This window comes from Nerophis lumbriciformis, linkage group LG20, assembly GCF_033978685.3.
Source record: "Nerophis lumbriciformis linkage group LG20, RoL_Nlum_v2.1, whole genome shotgun sequence".
NCBI classification, from domain to species: Eukaryota; Metazoa; Chordata; class Actinopteri; order Syngnathiformes; family Syngnathidae; genus Nerophis; species Nerophis lumbriciformis.
Window position 1 is genome coordinate 1705001 of NC_084567.2, and position 22500 is coordinate 1727500.

A 22500-nucleotide genomic window follows, 5' to 3' on the forward strand; every position below is an offset into this window, starting at 1 on the left:
GTCCATAGAGGACTATGTCCATAGTCCATAGAGGACTATGCTCATAGTGCATAGAGGACTATATCCATAGTGCATAGAGGACTATGTCCATAGTGGACTGTGTGTGTGCATAGAGGTCTATGTCCATAGTGGACTGTGGGTGCATAGAGGACTATGTCCATAGTGGACTGTGTGTGCATAAAGGACTATATCCATAGTACATAGAGGACTATGTCCATAGTCCATAGAAGACTATGCCCATAGTGCATAGAGGACTATATCCATAGTGCATAGAGGACTATGTCCATAGTGGACTGTGTGTGCATAGAGGTCTATGTCCATAGTGGACTGTGGGTGCATAGAGGACTATGTCCATAGTGGACTGTGTGTGCATAAAGGACTATGTCCATAGTGCATAGAGGACTATGTCCATAGTCCATAGAGGAATATGCCCATAGTGCATAGAGGACTATATCCATAGTGCATAGAGGACTATGTCCATAGTGGACTGTGTGTGCATAGAGGTCTATGTCCATAGTGGACTGTGTGTGCATAGAGGTCTATGTCCATAGTGGACTGTGTGTGCATGGAGGACTATGTCCATAGTGGACTGTGTGTGCATAAAGGACTATGTCCATAGTGCATAGAGGACTATGTCCATAGTCCAAATAAGACTATGCCCATAGTGCATAGAGGACTATATCCATAGTGCATAGAGGACTATGTCCATAGTGGACTGTGTGTGCATAGAGGTCTATGTCCATAGTGGACTGTGTGTGCATGGAGGACTATGTCCATAGTGGACTGTGTGTGCATAAAGGACTATGTCCATAGTGCATAGAGGACTATGTCCATAGTCCAAATAAGACTATGCCCATAGTGCATAGAGGACTATATCCATAGTGCATAGAGGTCTATGTCCATAGTGGACTGTGTGTGCATAGAGGTCTATGTCCATAGTGGACTGTGTGTGCATGGGGGACTATGTCCATAGTGGACTGTGTGTGCATAAAGGACTATGTCCATAGTGCATAGAGGACTATGTCCATAGTCCAAATAAGACTATGCCCATAGTGCATAGAGGACTATATCCATAGTGCATAGAGGACTATGTCCATAGTGGACTGTGTGTGCATAGAGGTCTATGTCCATAGTGGACTGTGTGTGCATGGAGGACTATGTCCATAGTGGACTGTGTGTGCATAAAGGACTATATCCATAGTGCATAGAGGACTATGTCCATAGTCCATAGAAGACTATGCCCATAGTGCATAGAGGATTATATCCATAGTGCATAGAGGACTATGTCCATAGTGGACTGTGTGTGCATAGCGGTCTAAGTCCATAGTGGACTGTGTGGGCATGGAGGACTATGTACATAGTGGACTGTGTGTGCATAGAGGACTATGTCCACAGTGGACTGTGTGTGCATAGAGGACTATGTTCACAGTGGACTGTGTGTGCATAGAGGACTATGTCCATAGAGGACTGTGTGTGCATAGAGGACTATGTCCATAGTGGACTGTGTGTGCATAGAGGACTATGTCCATAGTGCATAGAGGACTATGTCCATAGTGGACTGTGTGGGCATGGAGGACTATGTCCACAGTGGACTGTGTGTGTATAGAGGACTATGTCCATAGTGGACTGTGTGTGCATAGAGGACTATGTCCATAGTGGACTGTGTGTGCATAGAGGACTATGTCCATAGTGCATAGAGGACTATGTCCATAGTGGACTGTGTGTGTATAGAGGACTATGTCCATAGTGTACTGTGTGTGTATAGAGGTCTATGTCCATAGTGGACAGTGTGTGCATGGAGGACTATGTCCATAGTGGACTGTGTGTGCATAGAGGTCTATGTCCATAGTGGACTGTGTGTGCATAGAGGTCTATGTCCGTAGTGGACTATGTGTGCATAGAGGACTCTACCTTGTAGCCATTGAGCAGCAGCAGCATGTGATGAAGAGAGCTGTCCTCCCTGGTCAGGTGTTTCCTGAGAGTGTGAGGTGAGGGGTGGCAGGTGTGCAGGTCAAAGGTGAGGTCGTGGATGGTGCTGTCAGAGAGCGAGCGCCGCGATGGACTTTCTTTTAGCAGAGAACCCTCGGAGAGCGAGCGCCTGAGGACTGAAACAAAGCACAAGTATTTATCTTCATTGATACAAACTTCTTTTAATAATCGTTTATGTGTAAGCAATTATTTTTAGATCGTTTGGTCAATAAATGACATTATTGGGTCACCAATTTAAATTTGATAGAAAATGCTCCACATGGAATTCAAATATATATATATATATATATATATATATATATATATATATATATATATATATATATATATTTATATATAAGTATATATATATATATATATATATATATATATATATATATATATATATATATATATATATATATATATATATATATATATATATAAAAAAGAAATACTTGACTTTCAGTGAATTCTAGCTATATATATATATATATATATATATATATATATATATATATATATATATATATATATATATATATATATATATATATATATATATTTATATATATATAAAAGAAATACTTGAATTTCAGTGTTCATTTATTTACACATATACACACACATAACACTCATCTACTCATTGTTGAGTTAAGGGTTGAATTGTCCATCCTTGTTCTATTCTCTGTCACTATTTTTCTAACCCTGCTGAACACCCTCTCTGTCAGAACGTGGGCTTTGGAGTGATTGTTTTCCCGAGATGCAAGTGAACTTGGATCGGACATGGCTTGAGAGTGGGTTCATGATTTATTTTAAACACTAACAAACTACAAAACAGATGCAAACAAAAGGCGCGCACAATGGCGGAGGTAAAAAAACTTGGCGAATGAAAACAAAACTTGCTCTAAGGCAGAAACTGTGAACACGAAATAAAAACACTTACTGTGGCTTGATACGAGAGGATAGCCGGGTTAGAAAAGATATGGCACCAGGACGAACAACAGAAAATGAAAAACTTAAATAACACAGACATGATTAACAACAGGTGCGTGACATGACAGGTGAAAACTAATGGGTTGCTATGGTGACAAACAAGAGTGCACAATGAGTCCAAACGTGGAACAGGTGAAACTAATGGGTAACCATGGAAACAAGACAAGGGGGTGAAAAGCAGGAACTAAAAAGAGTCCAATAACTAAACAAAACAAAACATGATTACACAGACATGACACTCTCTGATGATGCATTCTGCTTCGTCTCCTTGTTGTGTGCGCAGTTGTGCACTGCACTCTCTAAAAGCCCTAGATGTTATTGTCACATATGCATGTACAGTAGATGGCAGTATTGTCCTCTTTAAGAGTGTCACAACATTGCTGTTTACGGCAGACGAACTGCTTTACGGTAGATGAAAACGTGACTGCTGTTGTTGTGTGTTGTTGCCGCGCTGGGAGGACGTTAATGAAACTGCCTAACAATAAACCCACATAAGAAACCAAGAACTTGCCCTCCGTCATTCTACACTTATAACGTGATTGGGCAGGCACGCTGTTTATATTGTGGGAAAGCGGACGTGAAAACAGGCTGTCGACACGTCACTCAGGGCCGCCTGAATTTCGGGAGATTTTTGGGAGAAAATGTGTTGTATATTGTATATATGTTATAGACATAATATAATATATCTATATATATAATATACTGTACACATATTATGTATATATTCATATATATGTTAGATTTTTTATCGCTATATTAGTCATTTTATACCTGCATTGTCCTTTCCATCCTTACACTTTCCATCATTGTAACTGAGCTGCTGTGTTGAACAATTTCCCTTGTGGATCATTAAAGTTTGTCTAAGTCTAAGTCTAAGTTGTATATGAGGGATGTTCCAGGTCATGTTTGTGGTTCTAAAGGATGTTCCCAGTCATGCATGTGGTTCTTTATGAAATTCAAAGAAATGTATCAGGTTCCAAAAGATATTCTAGTTCATATTTGGAGTTCTCATTGATGTTTCAAGTCAAATGTGGAATTCTAAAGGGTTGTTCTATATGTGGTTGTATATGAGGGATGTTCCAGGTCATGTTTGCGGTTCTAAAGGATGTTCCCAGTCATGCATGTGGTTCTTTATGAAATTCAAAGAAATGCATCAGGTTCTAAAAGATATTCTAGTTCATATTTGGAGTTCTCATTGATGTTTCAAGTCAAATGTGGAATTCTAAAGGGTTGTTCTATATGTGGTTGTATATGAGAGATGTTCCAGGTCATGTTTGTGGTTCTAAAGGATGTTCCCAGTCATGCATGTGGTTCTTTATGAAAGTCAAAGAAATGTATCAGGTTCTAAAAGATATTCTAGTTCATATTTGGAGTTCTCATTGATGTTTCAAGTCAAATGTGGAATTCTAAAGGGTTGTTCTATATGTGGTTGTATATGAGGGATGTTCCAGGTCATGTTTGTGGTTCTAAAGGATGTTCCCACTCATGCATGTGGTTCTTTATGAAATTCAAAGAAGTGTATCAGGTTCCAAAAGATATTCTAGTTCATATTTGGAGTTCTCATTGATGTTTCAAGTCAATGTGGAATTCTAAAGGGTTGTTCTATATGTGGTTGTATATGAGGGATGTTCCAGGTCATGTTTGTGGTTCTAAAGGATGTTCCCAGTCATGCATGTGGTTCTTTATGAAATTCAAAGAAATGTATCAGGTTCTAAAAGATATTCTAGTTCATATTTGGAGTTCTCATTGATGTTTCAAGTCAAATGTGGAATTCTAAAGGGTTGTTCTATATGTGGTTGTATATGAGGGATGTTCCAGGTCATGTTTGTGGTTATAAAGGATGTTCCCAGTCATGCATGTGGTTCTTTATGAAATTCCAAGAAAAGTATTAGGTTTTAAAGGATATTGTAGTTCATATTTGGAGTTCTCATTGATCAAAAGAGCCACAGGTTCCCAAACCTGTTCTAGTGCCTTCATTTTGAGGTCGTACAGGCAGATTGTGAGCTCAGGAAAAGTGTACATTCTGATTGGCTGCTTGCTCTCCAATTGGATTGCTTGTCACGTTAACGCTGGGAGCATTGATTGGTCGCCACTGGAGTCAATAAATGAGGAACAACAACCACATAGGCAAGTTGTTTTATCCATTTTGTTATTTGAACCTGAGCATTGTGGGTAGTCATTTATAAACATGACATTTTCCCTGCCTTTGCAACCTCAAAATGAAGACACAAATATACAGTCATGGTCAAAAGTGTACATACACGTGTAAAGAACATCATGTCATGGCTGTCTGGAGTTTACAACTCTTATTTTTTTTGTGATGTAGTGATTGGAGCACATACTTGTTGGTCACAAAAAACATTCATGAAGTTTGCTTCTTTTATGAATTTATTATGGCTCTACTGAAAATGTGAGGGTCAAAAGTATACATACAGCAATGTTAATATTTGCTTACATGTCCATTGGCAAGTTTACCTGCAATAAGGCGCTTTTTGTTGCCATCCACAAGCTTCTGCTTGACCACTTGACCACTAAATTGCTGCAGTTCAGCTAAATGTGTTGCTTTTCTGACATGGACTTGTTTCTTCAGCATTGTCCACACCTTTAAGTCAGGACTTTGGGAAGGCCATTCTAAAACTTTAATTCTAGCCTGATTCATTTACCACTTTTGAGGTGTGTTTGGGGTCATTGTCCTGTTGGAACACCCAACTGCGCCATAGACCCAACCTCCGGGCTGATGATTTTAGCTTGTCCTGAACAATTTGGAGCTAATCCTCCTTTTTCATTGTCCCATTTAAAGCAGCAGTTCCATTGGCAGCAAAACAGGCCCAGAGCATAATACTACCACCACCATGCTTGACGGTAGGGATGGTGTTCCTGGGATTAAAGGCCTCATCTTTTCTCCTCCAAACATATTGCTGGGTATTGTGGCCAAACAGCTCCATTTTTGTTTCATCCATACTTGCCAACCTTGAGACCTCCGATTTCGGGAGGTGGGGGTGGAGGCCTGGTCGGGGGGTGGGGCAGGGCGTGGTTGAGGGCGTGGTTAAGAGGGGAGGAGTATATTGACAGCTAGAATTCACCAAGTCAAGTATTTCATACATATATACATATATATATATATATATATATATATATATATATATATATATATATATTGTATATATATATATATATATTGAAACGACGTGGTCGCATCGTGATGCGGGTGTGGTTCTCCCAAGGATGCAGACGGCTTCGGACACAGCTTGCAGGTAGGAAAATGATTTATTTTAAATATAAATCATATGATGAATAAACAAAAGACATGCACGTAGCACAAAAGGCAAAACAAAAGGACTAGCGTGGGAGCTAGCAGGAAAAAATAGCATAGCATGAAATCTAAGTAGTCGTTATTAGTTGTATGGGAACAAACTAGGAAGCCAGACCGAGTGAGGCCAGGGCAAAGACTAAATAGCCCTCTGATTAGCGCCCGGGCAACAGGTGCGCGTCCCGAACACTAACCAGAGGCAGGTGAATGTAATCAGTTGACATGGCAACTGAAAACAAACAAAATCAAGGTGCTGAAAACACGTGACTCAAACATAAACAAACTATGATCCGGGCAGCGGATCGTAACATATATATATATATCTACATCCTGAAAATATGCAAATAAAACTGTGTTTAGATAATTGATACTACAAACTTGCATAAATAAATATTAAGGAATATAACATAACTTGGCTTCTGAGAGCTTCAAAATGTAATGAATAAAATGCTAAAGTTGTTGATAAACAAGCAATTATTTTAATAATTAAATATGGTCATTTTAAATGAATTATTATGATAATTTAAAATTAATTATTTCAAATATGTTTATTTTAATGTGTAATTCTAATGGCTGGATGTAAAAAGGAGTCAGAAAAAATACAAATAAAAATACAATTAATTTTGATGTTTTTAGCAAAATATAGTAACATTTATTTTTAATTTTTTTTAAATTAATAAATATATTTATTTTTAGGTAAGATAAACATAATAATACAATTTATCTCGTCTGGATGATTTAGTTCTTGTCACCCTGTTGTCCTCACTCACTGGAGGGGGCGTGGCCTCCAGCTCCGGTTGAAAATCGGGAGATTTTCGGGAGAATATTTGTCCCGGGAGGTTTTCGGGAGAGGCGCCGAATTTCGGGAGTCTCCCGGAAAATTCGGGAGGGTTGGCAAGTATGGTTTCATCTGACCTCAGAACTTTCCTCCAGAAGGTCTCATCTTTGTCCATGTGATGTCAAATGAAACAAAACCTTCAGAAGTGTATGTAAACTTTGGACCAGGACTGTAAGGGCTCAGGTCATGTCTCAGGCTGACCTGCCGGTCTGGAGGCGGTCCTCAAATCCTCTGCAGCGCGCCTTCTCTCCTCCTCCCCGTCGCTCCTCTCTGCCTTCTCTTCCTTCGGAGTGAAATGGGCGGGGTGAAGAAGTAAGCTCCGCCCCCCAATAGTTTCTGACGTTTCGGAGGCGCTCTCCCCCTCCCCCTGCTGACGCTCCTCATCCTCCTCCCCTCCTCTTCTTCCTCCTCCTCCTCCTCTCTCCTTCCAGACAGGGGAGGCAAGAGAAAGGGGGAGGAGCTTGGGAAAGATGGGTAAAACTGTAGTGGGGGGAGAGAAGGCGGGCGGGGGGCTGACTTTCAGGGGAGGGAAGGGGGGAGACGGATGAAGGAGGTGAGGATCTGTAGAGGAGTCAGGAAAGGAGTCAGGATAGGAGGGGAGGTCTGACAACTAGGCAGAAGAAAGAAAGAAGCTGATGATTAACAATGTGTGAAGAAGGAGGTTGTAAAGTAGGGAGGACAACTACCTGCCGGCTGTGCGCAGTCTCCATGGCGACCAGCTGCTGTTGGATGTTGTCATGGAGACAGAGGCTCACTCGCAGCTTCTGCTCGATGCTGAAAGCCTCCAGGCTGAAGACACATCGCCAACGCTTGGCAGCGCTCTGCAGGAAGTAGATGTGGCGAGGCGCCGACGCCACTGCAACAAAGTACGTGTGAGACAAAGAAGAAGAACAATCTAATACTGATTGGAGCTGTGGTGTGGCAGCAAGACCTTCTCTGCTGGCCTAACTTAACCACAAATCATCATCATAATCAAAGATAAAAGTCGTTTTTAATTTACTCTCCCTAAATATATGTCAAAGTATTCATGAAATGATCCGGATCGCCCCCAAAATGTAAACACGTTATCCCATTTTTGACATGGGTTAGGGCAGCGTTTCTCTGGTGGGGAATAGAGACATGACAGGTGGGGCGCGAGGAACGGGAGGAAATTTCACTTTAAATTTTTTTTTTAAATTATTATATTCTTAGATTATTTTTTTTACTATGCTTTCATTTTCTATACACACTGTAAATCACTTTGTGATTCTGTCTGTGAAATCCGCTATATAAATAAATGGAAATTACCGGTACTTATTTTTACTGGAGGCTTTATATTTCTCGGTACGAGCGAAAGTTTGACAGACATAGCAACAGTAACTAATGGGGGCGGGGCTAAGCGGAACAAACTTTCGCGCGGATGGGTAGCAGGCTAATGTGTGGACCACAATTACACAAATATATACATTTGTGACTCGCACCTCAAAGGTCGTCGAGCCAGAGCCAGCGCCTGCAGAGAAACAAAAATGTGACGGGCACGCACTGTGTCATTCACCGGGAAGCACTCGCGTCAAGGCAGCTCAGCCCCGAACTCAATGAGGTTTTAACAGATGTTGTGAGCGCGGTCAATTTGATCAAAACACGACCACTGAAAGCGCGACTGTTCTCTGCACTGTGTGAGGAAATGGGAGCTGATCATACAGCCGTGCTGTTTCACAGTGAAGCAAGGTGGCTCTCCTGGGGGAAAGTGCTGTCACTTGCCCTGTCTTGCCAAATGCATAGCTCCTCCTTTTTTTTTTTTGCAAAGATTGCAAAGTGGCACTTTTATTGTATTTATTATTGAACTTGATGCAAGTTATTTGATTTATTATTGAACTTGATGCAAGTTATAACACTTTTTTTGATTTATTATTGAACTTGATGCAAGTTATAACACTTTTGTTTTATTTATTATTGAACTTGATGCAAGTTATAACACTTTTTGATTTATTATTGAACTTGATGCAAGTTATTTGATTTATTATTGAACTTGATGCAAGTTATAACACTTTTATTTGATTTATTATTGAACTTGATGCAAGTTATAACACTTTTTTTTAATTATTGAACTTGATGCAAGTTATAACACTTTTGTTTTATTTATTATTGAACTTGATGCAAGTTATAACACTTTTTTTGATTTATTATTGAACTTGATGCAAGTTATTTGATTTATTATTGAACTTGATGCAAGTTATAACACTTTTTTTTGATTTATTATTGAACGTGATGCAAGTTATAACACTATTTGATTTATTATTGAACTTGATGCAAGTTATAACACTTTTTTTGATTTATTATTGAACTTGATGCAAGTTATAACACTTTTTTTGATTTATTATTGAACTTGATGCAAGTTATAACACTTTTTTTGATTTATTATTGAACTTGATGCAAGTTATAACACATTTATTTGATTTATTATTGAACTTGATGCAAGTTATAACACTTTTTTTGATTTATTATTGAACGTGATGCAAGTTATAACACTTTTTTTGATTTATTATTGAACTTGATGCAAGTTATAACACTTTTTTTGATTTATTATTGAACTTGATGCAAGTTATAACACTTTTGTTTGATTTATTATTGAACTTTATGCAAGTTATAACACTTTTTTTATTGATTTATTATTGAACGTGATGCAAATTATAACACTTTTGTTTTATTTATTATTGAACTTGATGGAAATTATTTTATTTATTATTGAACTTGATGCAAGTTATACCACAGCTGCACAGTTATTTTATTTATTATTGAACTTGATGTTATTTTATGTTATTGAGTTTGAATGTATACAACTTGATGTTCAATAAATTTGAAAATGTTAAAGCTTGGCATTAGCGCTCTGTCGGGGCGATGGGGGCAGGTGGGGCTTGAAAACTCCCCCTTGTCCAAAGTGGGGGATGACAAAAAAAGTTTGAGAACCACTGGGTTAGGGTTAGGGTTAGGGTTTCATGAAAATGTGGCGATCACTTTGTTGAGTGTCTAACTTGGTGTGATTGTGAGCGTTACCCTCTTGGAGTTGCAGCGTGTTGAGGTAGAGAGGATTCTTCAGAACGTAACAACGTCCAGCTTCGTCCTCTCTGCTGACCAGCAAGACATCGTCGTAGATCAAAACCGTCACCTGGGACCCGCACACGTCAACGCTCTGGTTTGTGCACGAGATCTGTCAGCGGCAGCCGTACCTTTTGGGGCAGCTGGTGGTCCTGGTGCAGAACCAGTTCTTCGGAAATCTGCAGCGATCTGTCGGTGTGGCTCAGATCCAAAAGCTGCAAGAACACAAACACAATCCGGTCTCCAAATGTTTTTAGACCAAGTCTCAGATTTAAGATGCTCCTCTCCTTGGCCGTTTAGCAACAAATGACCGAGATTGAGACAAACAGCAGGTTGGGTGGTCTGGGTTCTACAGTACTTAGACACTTGGTTCTGACCTGCACAAAGACGGGGAAGATGAGGGTTTTGGGCGCCAGCGTGTCGAAGGATTCATGGCCGTTGCAAGAGGGCACATGTGATTGGAGGATGGTGCAGTTCTGGTAGTTGCCATAGTTACGCTGGGCAGAGGAAGTGGGAGGAGCCAAGCTGAGGGTGTGGCAGGTGAGCGGTTGCTGCGGCGACATATCTTGTTGGTCATTGAGGAGGTTCACACCTCTCCTGGGGTGAGTCCGGTAAAGACGTCCTAGCAACAAGAACCTAATATGACTCTTTGACCAAAACATTAAACAACGTTCCAACCGACATACCCATGGTCCTGGTTCCGTCATCAGGAACCGTGTGGAGGAGCTGAAAGAGAACACACATGTTTCCATGGCAGTGATGTACTCTAGTTTTCACTTTGTACTACAATGACACTCAAGGTTCAAGAGTTCTATTCTCCTACCTCAACCCTGTCTTTTACTACTGACACTGTGTTTGGGGTTCTCTCAACAGTCCAGGCGGGCTGTCTTCCACAAAGAATTGTCATAGTCCTTTTGTATATTGTCGGAGGCAGATATTTACATACCGTATTTTCCGCACCATAAGGCGCCCTGGGTTATAAGCCGCGCCTTCAATGAACGGCATATTTCAAAACTTTGTCCACCTATAAGCCGCCCCGTGTTGTAAGCCGCATCTAACTGCGCTAAAGGAATGTCAAAAAAACAGTCAGATAGGTCAGTCAAACTTTAATAATATATTAAAAACCAGCGTGATGTGGGCGCGCATGGAGTCGTATATCAACATGGACGGAGCTGCGTGAAAAAATCCACCCGGCCTCTTCGCGTAAACTTACCTTAACCACTCGCTCATCTTTTCTTCATCCATCCCTTCGAGTTAGCTTTTATGATGACGCCGGCTGGAAAGGTCTCTTTTGGCAAGGTCTTCCTTTTGAATATCACCATGGGTGGAAGTTTCTGGCCATTAGCATGGCAAGCTAGAACCACAGTGAAGGATGACTTCTCATTCCCTGTGGTGCGAATATTCACCGTACGTGCTCCCGTTGTATCCACAGTGCGGTTCACAGGAATATCAAAAGTCAGTGGAACCTCGTCCATGTTGATAATGTTCTCTGGCCGGATCTTTTTTTCAGCTATCTTGTTTTTACAATATGCACGGAAAGTAGCCAGCTTTTCTTGAAAGTCTTTAGGGAGTTGCTGTGAAATAGTAGTCCGTGTGCGGATGGAGAGATTGCGTCTTTTCATGAACCGGAAACCTGTCGCCATTTTGTGGTCTTTACAGATGTAAACACACAAAGGAAATGAAACGTAATATCCGCGCGCTTCTTCTTCTTCTACGCGGGCGGGTGGTTGCTTACAGTAGAAGAAGAAGCGCTTCCTGTTCTATGGGGGCGGGTGCTTACCTTGGCGGTTGCTTGCGTAGAAGAAGAAGCACTTCCTCTTCTACGGGGAAAAAAGATGGCGGCTGTTCACCGTAGTTGCGAGACCGAAACTTTATGAAAATGAATCTTAATATTAATCCATATATAAAGCGCACCGGGTTATAAGCCGCACTGTCAGATTTTGAGTAAATTTGTGGTTTTTAGGTGCGGCTAATAGTGCGGAAAATACGGTATATCCGAATTTAAGTGTCATATTACAAAACAGCTAGTGTTTTTCTTCCAATTGTGGTCTTTTGGTTGTCTGCAAATACTGTGTGCTAACCTTGAATATGGAATGTAAGAAAGAGAGATACTCCTTCTTCTTATCTATTCTTATGTCCAGGTGCGGCGGACAATGGGCATGTGTTTGGGCTGGAGGGACAAGACTGCGAGGGTGGGAGAGAGAGAGAGACTTTATAGAATAGAGGTTTTCCATTTTGGAGGGCAGACCATCTTAGCTGCGCGATTGAATGTTCTATGCTGGACTGGTCTCAGTATATTTACAAAGCTTTGCAAATATATTACAAAATACCTATTCTGTCTCTGGTGGTTCTTCTACTCAGCTTTAAGTGTCGTAAAGAGCTTGGGAGCGACCAGCGACTTGAATTCCCTGGGAGGAACAACTGGTCCAAACGCAACAATTATGCTAGCATGTAAGCTACATGTATGCTAGCAAGAGCATCCACAAATAAAGCCATGTCAATTGTCAGGTGAAAAAGACTAAATCACTTAGTTAACACTGCGGAGATTAGACAATTTAGTGAGCTTCTCCCATCGGCTTAAGGACTTCAGCTGGAGTGCAGTGCTAACAAGGTGATCAAACCTGACTTTCTTGAAGCACACATGCCAAACTCAAGGCCCAGGCCTGCCACTTAATTTAATGTGGTCTGCCACTTCATTCGATGTGGCCCTCTGAGGGCAGCCATAATTGCGAAGTGGCTCTGATTGCAAAACAAGTTTGACACCTGTGATCCAGAGGAAGATAACCAGAGTAAGGATCATTACTGCAGTCAGAGAGGAGCATGGACATTCCCAACACAGCCTTGGGTACTCAACTTGCCACCCTCGGAGAGGGTTCAAGGTCCAACGATTGGCCTGTGAGGTTGATTGTTGAATCAGACTCACCCCTATATCCTATTCTCAGGGCACACTCTCAAAGCGTGTCCCCACCCCCGTCCCGGGTCCATGAAGGTTCATCACATCGTGAAACAAGGCTGTATTGCTACAACTTTCTTGACTTTGTGGATTATTTCTGGCCCCCAGCCCTCAGACTCACCTGTTCTTCTGGCCCAACGGGGGACAGGATGATGTAATTGTTGCCATGCGATGATGTGACACAGGTGCCCTGAAGAGTGGACGTGCAAGGTTCTTCGTCTTCCTTGCAATCTCTCCACAGAGAACTCAGAACCCCCAAACTGGATCTCACCACTGACCCCTGCTGACGTTTGCGGCCATGTTTGCTGTGGGTGGGTTGATGCAGCAACTTTGTTGTCTGAGAGACGGAAAGTGAGGTCAAAGTTCACACCTGTGCCAGTCAGCATGGAACGCTGACTCAGCAGGCTGGGAGGACCTCATGGTCACCTCAAAGCATGCTAGGGACTTGCGACCGGCACAAAACGATGACTTCTTTGATATGCGAGTTCAAGCAAAAGGGCGTAAAGTGACTCACTTTGCTCGGCGCTGGTGGGCGGTGCAAAGACTCACAACAGCCCGTCCTGGTCTCAGGTGAGCCTCTCCACACCACCAGGATGATCTGAGTAGGACAACTCCTAATGGACGGACACACAGACGTTATGATACTACGGGAACGAAGTCACATGGAACAAAGGGGTCACCTGATAGCGTGAGCAAGGTCGCCACACTTCCAGATCTCCACAGGAAGTCCATTGAGCTTAAGGACCGCGTCTCCCTGACGGAGACCGGAGTGATGGGCGGGACCTCCTACAATGCAAGGACAGCCAATCAACAGGAAATACTTTGACAAACTTTTCGAACGTGGGTTTCAATTTCCCGGCGGTCTCACCCGGATCGACAGACTGAACCTGCACCGGACTGTCGCAGCAGATGGTGAATCCGAAGCCGTCCTTTCCTCGGATGACGCTGACCTGAGGACGAGGACTACGTGGTCAGTATAAAAACATAAAACAGTGACTGAGGCTCTGTCTACACTAAGCCGGATAACCCCTTAAACTAATAATTATTTAGCCTTACCAAACTATCGTTTAAGGTAACCCTCCTCGGACAATTTTTTACACGGGTAAGTCAGCCGTGTATTTCTTGAATCTCCGGCTCTCAGCTTTGTATGGACTCATTGATCGTTTACAAACTGAGTTCGGAGAGGAAGTGAAGTCAGAAAGACCGCGCCCCACACAGGAAGTGACGCCAGAAAGACCGCGCCCCACACAGGAAGTGACGCCAGAAAGAACGCGCCACAGCCAGCTTCATAATAAAGCGGTTTCGTAACTCAGAGCTAACCACTGGAAATATGGAGGCGAGTCATCCAGACATTCCGTCTTTCTCCGTCCGTCTGTAGGTAGATAGATAGATAGATAGATAGATAGATAGATAGATAGATAGATAGATAGATAGATAGATAGATAGATAGATAGATAGATAGATAGTACTTTTTTGATTCCTTCGGGAGAGTTCCCTCAGGAAAATTAAAATTCCAGCAGCAGTGTACAGAACTGAGATCGAATTTAAAAAGTAAAAAGTAAATAATGGGGGTATAAATGGAAATAATATAGAAACATATTACAATAAGAACAAAAAGTACAGGCGCTTGTGGAAATCACACATGAATACATTAAGAGAAAGCCATTGCAGCTATTTGGGATACAACACTTCTCAGACGGCAAGAGAACTTTCCAACTTAGCGAAAAACTTAGAGCCAAACTCTGGGTTCTCACTGCTCTGCCCATCCATGGGCAGTCTTTGGGCTTCTTGAACGGCTGCCATCGTCTTCTGAATGTGTCCATCGACCAGAGCAACTCTCAATCCAGTTAGCAGATGCCTTGTTATCGCAGCTCCAAATAAATATGTAGCTTCAATGTCTTCGACGGAAAGACCTGCTAGGCACACGACTCGCCACTTTGTCCAAGAGTCACATCTTACAATAACTTGGTTAATGTAAGTCGAGTTGACGGCTCGATGTCTAGCACGCTCATACTTGCCAACCCTCCCGGATTTTTCGGGAGACTCCCGAAATTCAGCACCTCTCCCCCGAAAACCTCCCGGAAGAAATTTTCTCCCGAAAATCTCCCGGAGCTGGAGGCCACGCCCCCTCCAGCTCCATGCGGACCTGAGTCCAGTGTGCGCACACAAGGAGACGAAGCAGAAGAACGAGACCATAGTCGAAGAGCGCAGGGGAGACACTTCTCCAGGGCCGATGTATGCTCGGGGCAACACCCTTCAGTGGGTCTCCACAGCGGACGACTTTAGGGTGAATGATGAGTCCAGCGATTAGTTGCAAATCTTGCTTTATTGATTGCTTGCACACAGCCAATCCAACACAAAACCAACTAGTCCCTCCCCGCACTCACGCTACCGCTCCCTCTCTTCTCTCGCCCACACACTCACTGACGTCACTCACCTCACATGCTGTCACCTATTAAAGGGCCACACACACACACATACTCTACTCTCATAACACACAGGACAGTTAGTAGAACAACTGTGTTTTCATTACTGTGTATTTGATAAATGCCATTGCCCCGGAATTGTATTGCATTGTACTGTCAAGTACAACAATGAGTAGATGAGTGTTATGTGTGTGTATATGTGTAAATAAATGAACACTGAAATTCAAGTATTTCTTTTATTTATATATATAATAAAATAAATAAATATATATATATATATATATATATATATATAGCTAGAATTCACTGAAAGTCAAGTATTTCATACATATGTATATATATATATGAATGAAATACTCCAGTTGGTGAATTCTAGCTGTAAATATACTCCTCCCCTCTTAACCACGCCCCCATCTGGGAGCCGCGCTGAGCGCACCTCCAAGCGCGTGGAGGTGCGATGTCCCTCGCACCCGCGGCGGCTCCACCCGGGCTCGCGCCCGAGGCTTCGGCGCGCACCGCGGCGGCCATCCTACTCGTCGCGGCCTAGCCCTCGCGGCTCTCGCTGCCGGCGACGGCCGGGTATGGGCCCGACGCTCCAGCGCCATCCATTTTCAGGGCTAGTTGATTCGGCAGGTGGGTTGTTACACACTCCTTAGCGGGTTCCGACTTCCATGGCCACCGTCCTGCTGTCTATATCAACCAACACCTTTTCTGGGGTCTGATGAGCGTCGGCATCGGGCGCCTTAACCCGGCGTTCGGTTCATCCCGCAGCGCCAGTTCTGCTTACCAAAAGTGAGCGCACTGCGCGCGGAGTGACCCCTGTTACGCGCCCCCGGCAACGGGGGTGGCGGGCAGGTAAGCTGCGCGGGCGGAGCGCGCGGAGTGACCCCTGTTACGAGCCCCCGGCCACGGGGGTGGCGGGCAGGTAAGCTGCTTACCTACTGCGCGTGACGCCGGCCGCGGCGAAGGCGGACGAGGCGGGGTGTCGGTGCGGTGGGCGTGTTGTGACCCTGGACGTGCGTCGGGCCCTTCTCGCGGATCGCCTCAGCTATGGCTCCCGGTGGGGCCCTCTCGGGGGAAGGGGCCTCGGTCCCGGACCCCGGCGAGGCGTCCCTTCTCCGCTCCGTAAAAGTGTCCATCTCTTTTTTTTTTCTTCTTCTGTTCAATCAATCAATCAATCTTTATTTATATAGCCCTAAATCACAAGTGTCTCAAAGGGCTGCGTTGTGGCATATGCTGCAGGTGCCTGCTCGTTTTTCGTATGTGGGTAACAACATTTAACTATGTATATATATTTCCCAATTGGTTTAACTGCCACCCGCCTGAATCTATTTAAAATCTAATTTTTTTTTATTTCAACCGCCCGACCCGACCCGCGGATAAAATCTAATTATTTTTTATTTCAACCGCCCGACCCGCGGATAATCCGTGGACTCCGCGGTTGTGTCCGCAAACCGCGCATCTCTACTGTATGTATACTTTTGACCCTCACATTTTCAGTAGAGCCATAATAAATTCATAAAAGAAGCAAACTTCATGAATTTTTTTTGTGACCAACAAGTATGTGCTCCAATCACTACATCACAAAACAATAAGAGTTGTAGAAATGATTGTAAAGTCATGACATGATGTTCTTTACACGTGTATGTAGACTTTTGACCACCACTGCATGTTTGAATATGTCTGCACTAGTGTCATCAGTGGCGTCCTGTCCTGGTCTCCAGGCTGTTTCCATGACGCCCCCCCCCAAAGACCTATCTGGTCCCTAAGTCCAGACTGTCAGATTGAAATTAAAACTCCCCATGAAGTGGCACCATTTGACCTTTAGCTGAGCAGATTCTTCCCCAGTGTTTGCGTTGTGCGGCAGGAGTCCACTTCCCTGTGGACTCAGAGGGCATCTCGCCGCGCTTTTTTTTCAAGCAAGCTAAGCGTGGGAATGAAGTGCTGTTGGAGGAACAACATCCTGCGACAGGTTCCTGCAGACGTCTCACAAAGAACCTCGCAGAGACTTCCTTGAAGTCTCTGGACACGGGATGCGAGTCCGGTTTAAATGTGTCATGTGATCTTCAGAACACACACACCTCACTTCTATGGAAGGATCATACACTTTTTATGTTGGTCAATATTTTATAACCACCTTTTTCTCTCTCCAGACACACACACACACACACACACACACACACACACACACACACACACACACACACACACACACACACACACACACACACACACACGCGCGCGCGCACACATTCTAGTATTTGTTACCTTCTTGAGACCTGAGAATAATGCCTCCCTCTTTAGGACCAGCCTTTCTAGATATATAAAGAAGTGTATTTACAACATTAATAATATATACATACTATGCAAATACAAAAAAGCATGTTGTGAAAAATGAGTTGGAATTTCACAAGAAAAAGGTCACAATTTCACAAGTAAAACGTCGAATTTTGGCAGTATTACCGTATAATAAAAGTCGTAACTTTCCTCAACGCAAGTCAGAATTTTACAAGAAAACTGAACATTTGTGCAATATCATGATAAAAGTTGGAATTTTACTCAATAACAGTCGCAGTTTTACAAGAAAGCTTAAAGTTTTGTCAATTTTATGAAAAGAGTCGTCATTTTACTCGACAAAAGTCACAATTTTATAAGAAAACTTTAAAATTTTGGCAATAATATAATAATAATAATCGGGATTTTACTTGGCAAAATTATGACAAAAGTCATACTTTTACTCAAAAAAATGTCACTATTTTACAGGAACAACAAAAAAATTGGCAATATTGTCATGAAAGTCAGAATTTTATATGACAAATGTCACCATTTTGCATTAACAAGTAATTCATTTTACATTAAAAAAAAGTAATAATTTTACGAAAAAATTTCGCAACATTACAGAAAGAGAAAGAATATGACAAATTGTTACCAAATTTTATAATAAAAAAAGTCGACACATTGTGAGAAAAAGACTGCTTTAAAGTAATTTCTTTTCTTACATTTAATTTTTTGTTTGTAATTGGTTTTTAATCTTCATTATTTTACTTCAAGTTATTACATCTATATACATATTTATTTGATTAATTTTGACCAATGGGGGCGCATTTCAATTTCTAACACACACTTGTTGTTTCATATGTTGACCAGAGGGGGGAGCACTTCACATTTTTACACACACTTGTTATTTCATATGTTGACCAGAGAGGGGGAGCACTTCACATTTTTACACACACTTGTTATTTCATATGTTGACCAGAGGGGGAGCACTTTTAAAAGCGACACACAGTCAATGTGAAAAATCTCTCCTTTTTGGGAGCACCCTCATGTTGATGGATATCACCACCAATGAGACATTGTCTATTAGATGCAATGTTATTGATTTATGTCATCACTTGTTCACACCTCCTCATATGGAAGATACTTTTCCTTCTTCATGTCTCAAGAAGGGTAGAAATACAAAAGCACACACACACACACACACACACACACACACACACACACACACACACACACACACACACACACACACACACACACACACACACACACACACATTCTAGTATTTGTTACCTTCTTGAGACCTGTGAAAAATGCCTCCCTCTTTAGGACCAGCCTTTCTAGATATATAAAGAAGTGTGTTTACAACATTAATAATATATACATACTATGCTAAATATGAAAAAAGCATGTTGTGAAAAATGAGTTGGAATTTCACAAGAAAAAGGTCACAATTTCACAAGTAAAACGTAGAATTTTGGCAGTATTATAATAAAAGTCGTAACTTTCCTCAACGCAAGTCAGAATTTTACAAGAAAACTGAACATTTGTGCAATATTATGATAAAAGTTGGAATTTTACTCAATAACAGTCGCAGTTTTACAAGAAAGCTTAAAGTTTTTGGCAATTTTATGAAAAGAGTCGTCATTTTACTCGACAAAAGTCACAATTTTATAAGAAAACTTTAAAATTTTGGCAATATTATAATAATAATTATAATATTAAAAATTATGACAAAAGTCATACTTTTACTCCAAAAAATTTCACTATTTTACAGTAACAACAAAAACATTGGCAATATTGTGATGAAAGTCAGAATTTTATATGACAAATGTCACCATTTTGCATTAGCAAGTAATTAATTTTACATAAAATAAAGTAATAATTTTACGAACAAATTTCGCAACATTACAGAAAGAGAAAGAATATGACAAATTGTTACCAAATTTTATAATAAAAAAGTCGACACATTGTGAGAAAAAGACTGCTTTAAAGTCATTTCTTTTTTTACATTTTATTTATGGTTTGTAATTGGTTTTTAATCTTCATTATTTACTTCAAGTTATTACAGTATGTCTCTATATACATATTTATTTGATTCATTTTGACCAATGGGGGTGCATTTCAATTTCTAACACACACTTGTCATTTCATATGTTGACCAGAGGGGGGAGCACTTCACATTTTTACACACACTTGTTATTTCATATGTTGACCAGAGGGGGGAACACTTCACATTTTTACACACACTTGTTATTTCATATGTTGACCAGAGGGGGGAGCACTTCACATTTTTACACACACTTGTTATTTCATATGTTGACCAGAGGGGGGGAGCACTTCACATTTTTACACACACTTGTTATTTCATATGTTGACCAGAGGGGGGAGCACTTTTAAAAGCGACACACAGTCAATGTGAAAAATCCCTCCTTTTTGGGACCACCCTCATGTTGATGGATATCACCACCAATGAGACACTGTCTATTAGATGCAATGCTATTGATTTATGTCATCACTTGTTCACACCTCCTCATATGGAAGATACTTTTCCTTCTTCATGTCTCAAGAAGGGTAGAAATACAAAAGCACGCGCACACACACACACACACACACACACACACACACACACACACACACACACACACACACACACACACACACACACACACACACACACATTCTAGTATTTGTTACCTTCTTGAGACCTGAGAATAATGCCTCCCTCTTTAGGACCAGCCTTTCTAGATATATAAAGAAGTGTATTTACAACATTAATAATATATACATACTATGCAAATATAAAAAAGCATGTTGTGAAAATGAGTTGGAATTTCACAAGAAAAAGGTCACAATTTCACAAGTAAAACGTCGAATTTTGGCAGTATTATAATAAAAGTCGTAACTTTCCTCAACGCAAGTCAGAATTTTACAAGAAAACTGAACATTTGTGCAATATTATGATAAAAGTTGGAATTTTACTCAATAACAGTCGCAGTTTTACAAGAAAGCTTAAAGTTTTGGCAATTTTATGAAAAGAGTCGTCATTTTACTCGACAAAAGTCACAATTTTATAAGAACACTTTACAATTTTGGCAATATTATAATAATAATAGGCAAAATTATGACAAAAGTCATACTTTTACTCCAAAAAATGTCACTATTTTACAGGAACAACAAAAGAAATTGGCAATATTGTGATGAAAGTCAGAATTTTATATGACAAATGTCACCATTTTGCATTAACAAGTAATTAATTTTACATTAAAAAAAAGTAATAATTTTACGAAAAAATTTCGCAACATTACAGGAAGAGAAAGAATATGACAAATTGTTACCAAATTTTATAATAAAAAAGTCGACACATTGTGAGAAAGTAATTTCTTTTTTTACATTTTATTTTTGGTTTGTAATTGGTTTTTAATCTTCATTATTTATTTCAAATTATTACAGTATGTCTCTATATACATATTTATTTGATTAATTTTGACCAATGGGGGCACATTTCAATTTCTAACACACACTTGTTATTTCATATGTTGACCAGAGGGGGGAGCACTTCACATTTTTACACACACTTGTTATTTCATATGTTGACCAGAGGGGGGAGCACTTCACATTTTTACACACACGTGTTATTTCATATGTTGACCAGAGGGGGGAGCACTTCACATTTTTACACACACTTGTTATTTCATATGTTGACCAGAGGGGGGAGCACTTTTAAAAGCGACACACAGTCAATGTGAGAAATCCCTCCTTTTTGGGAGCACCCTCATGTTGATGGATATCACCACCAATGAGACATTGTCTATTAGATGCAATGTTATTGATTCATGTCATCACTTGTTCACACCTCCTCATATGGAAGATACTTTTCCTTCTTCATGTCTCAAGAAGGGTAGAAATACAAAAGCACACACACACACACACACACACACACACACACACACACACACACACACACACACACACACACACACACACACACACACACACACACACACAGACACACACACACACACACACACACACACATTCTAGTATTTGTTACCTTCTTGAGACCTGAGAATAATGCCTCCCTCTTTAGGACCAGCCTTTCTAGATATATAAAGAAGTGTATTTACAACATTAATAATATATACATACTATGCAAATAAAAAAAAGCATGTTGTGAAAAATGAGTTGGAATTTCACAAGAAAAAGGTCATAATTTCACAAGTAAAACGTCGAATTTTGGCAGTATTATAATAAAAGTCGTAACTTTCCTCAACGCAAGTCAGAATTTGACAAGAAAACTGAACATTTGTGCAATATCATGATAAAAGTTGGAATTTTACTCAATAACAGTCGCAGTTTTACAAGAAAGCTGAAAGTTTTGGCAATTTTATGAAAAGAGTCGTCATTTTACTCGACAAAAGTCACAATTTTATAAGAAAACTTTAAAATTTTGGCAATATTATAATAACAATAATCGGGTTTTTACTTGGCAAAATTATGACAAAAGTCATACTTTTACTCCAAAAAATGTCACTATTTTACAGGAACAACAAAAAAATTGGCAATATTGTCATGAAAGTCAGAATTGTATATGACAAATGTCACCATTTTGCATTAACAAGTCATTAATTTTACATAAAATAAAGTAATAATTTTA

The 22500-nt window shown here is 40.7% G+C and overlaps 1 protein-coding gene across 2 annotated transcripts in view; it reads right to left on the minus strand.

The window, feature by feature from the left end:
- The window catches only part of LOC133619150 (regulator of G-protein signaling 3-like), a 27278-nt gene that overhangs the window by 2405 nt on the left and 2373 nt on the right, over positions 1–22500 (minus strand). For both annotated transcript variants that reach the window (XM_072915318.1, XM_061980063.2), the window contains 11 exons: positions 14009–14090; positions 13821–13926; positions 13655–13754; positions 13262–13477; positions 10874–10913; positions 10565–10809; positions 10319–10402; positions 10146–10257; positions 7799–7968; positions 7314–7722; positions 1912–2105 (listed from right to left, as the gene is read on the minus strand). In XM_072915318.1, the coding sequence (XP_072771419.1) occupies positions 1912–2105; positions 7314–7722; positions 7799–7968; positions 10146–10257; positions 10319–10402; positions 10565–10809; positions 10874–10913; positions 13262–13477; positions 13655–13754; positions 13821–13926; positions 14009–14090 (1758 nt within the window). The remainder of the gene's footprint in view (positions 1–1911; positions 2106–7313; positions 7723–7798; positions 7969–10145; positions 10258–10318; positions 10403–10564; positions 10810–10873; positions 10914–13261; positions 13478–13654; positions 13755–13820; positions 13927–14008; positions 14091–22500) is intronic.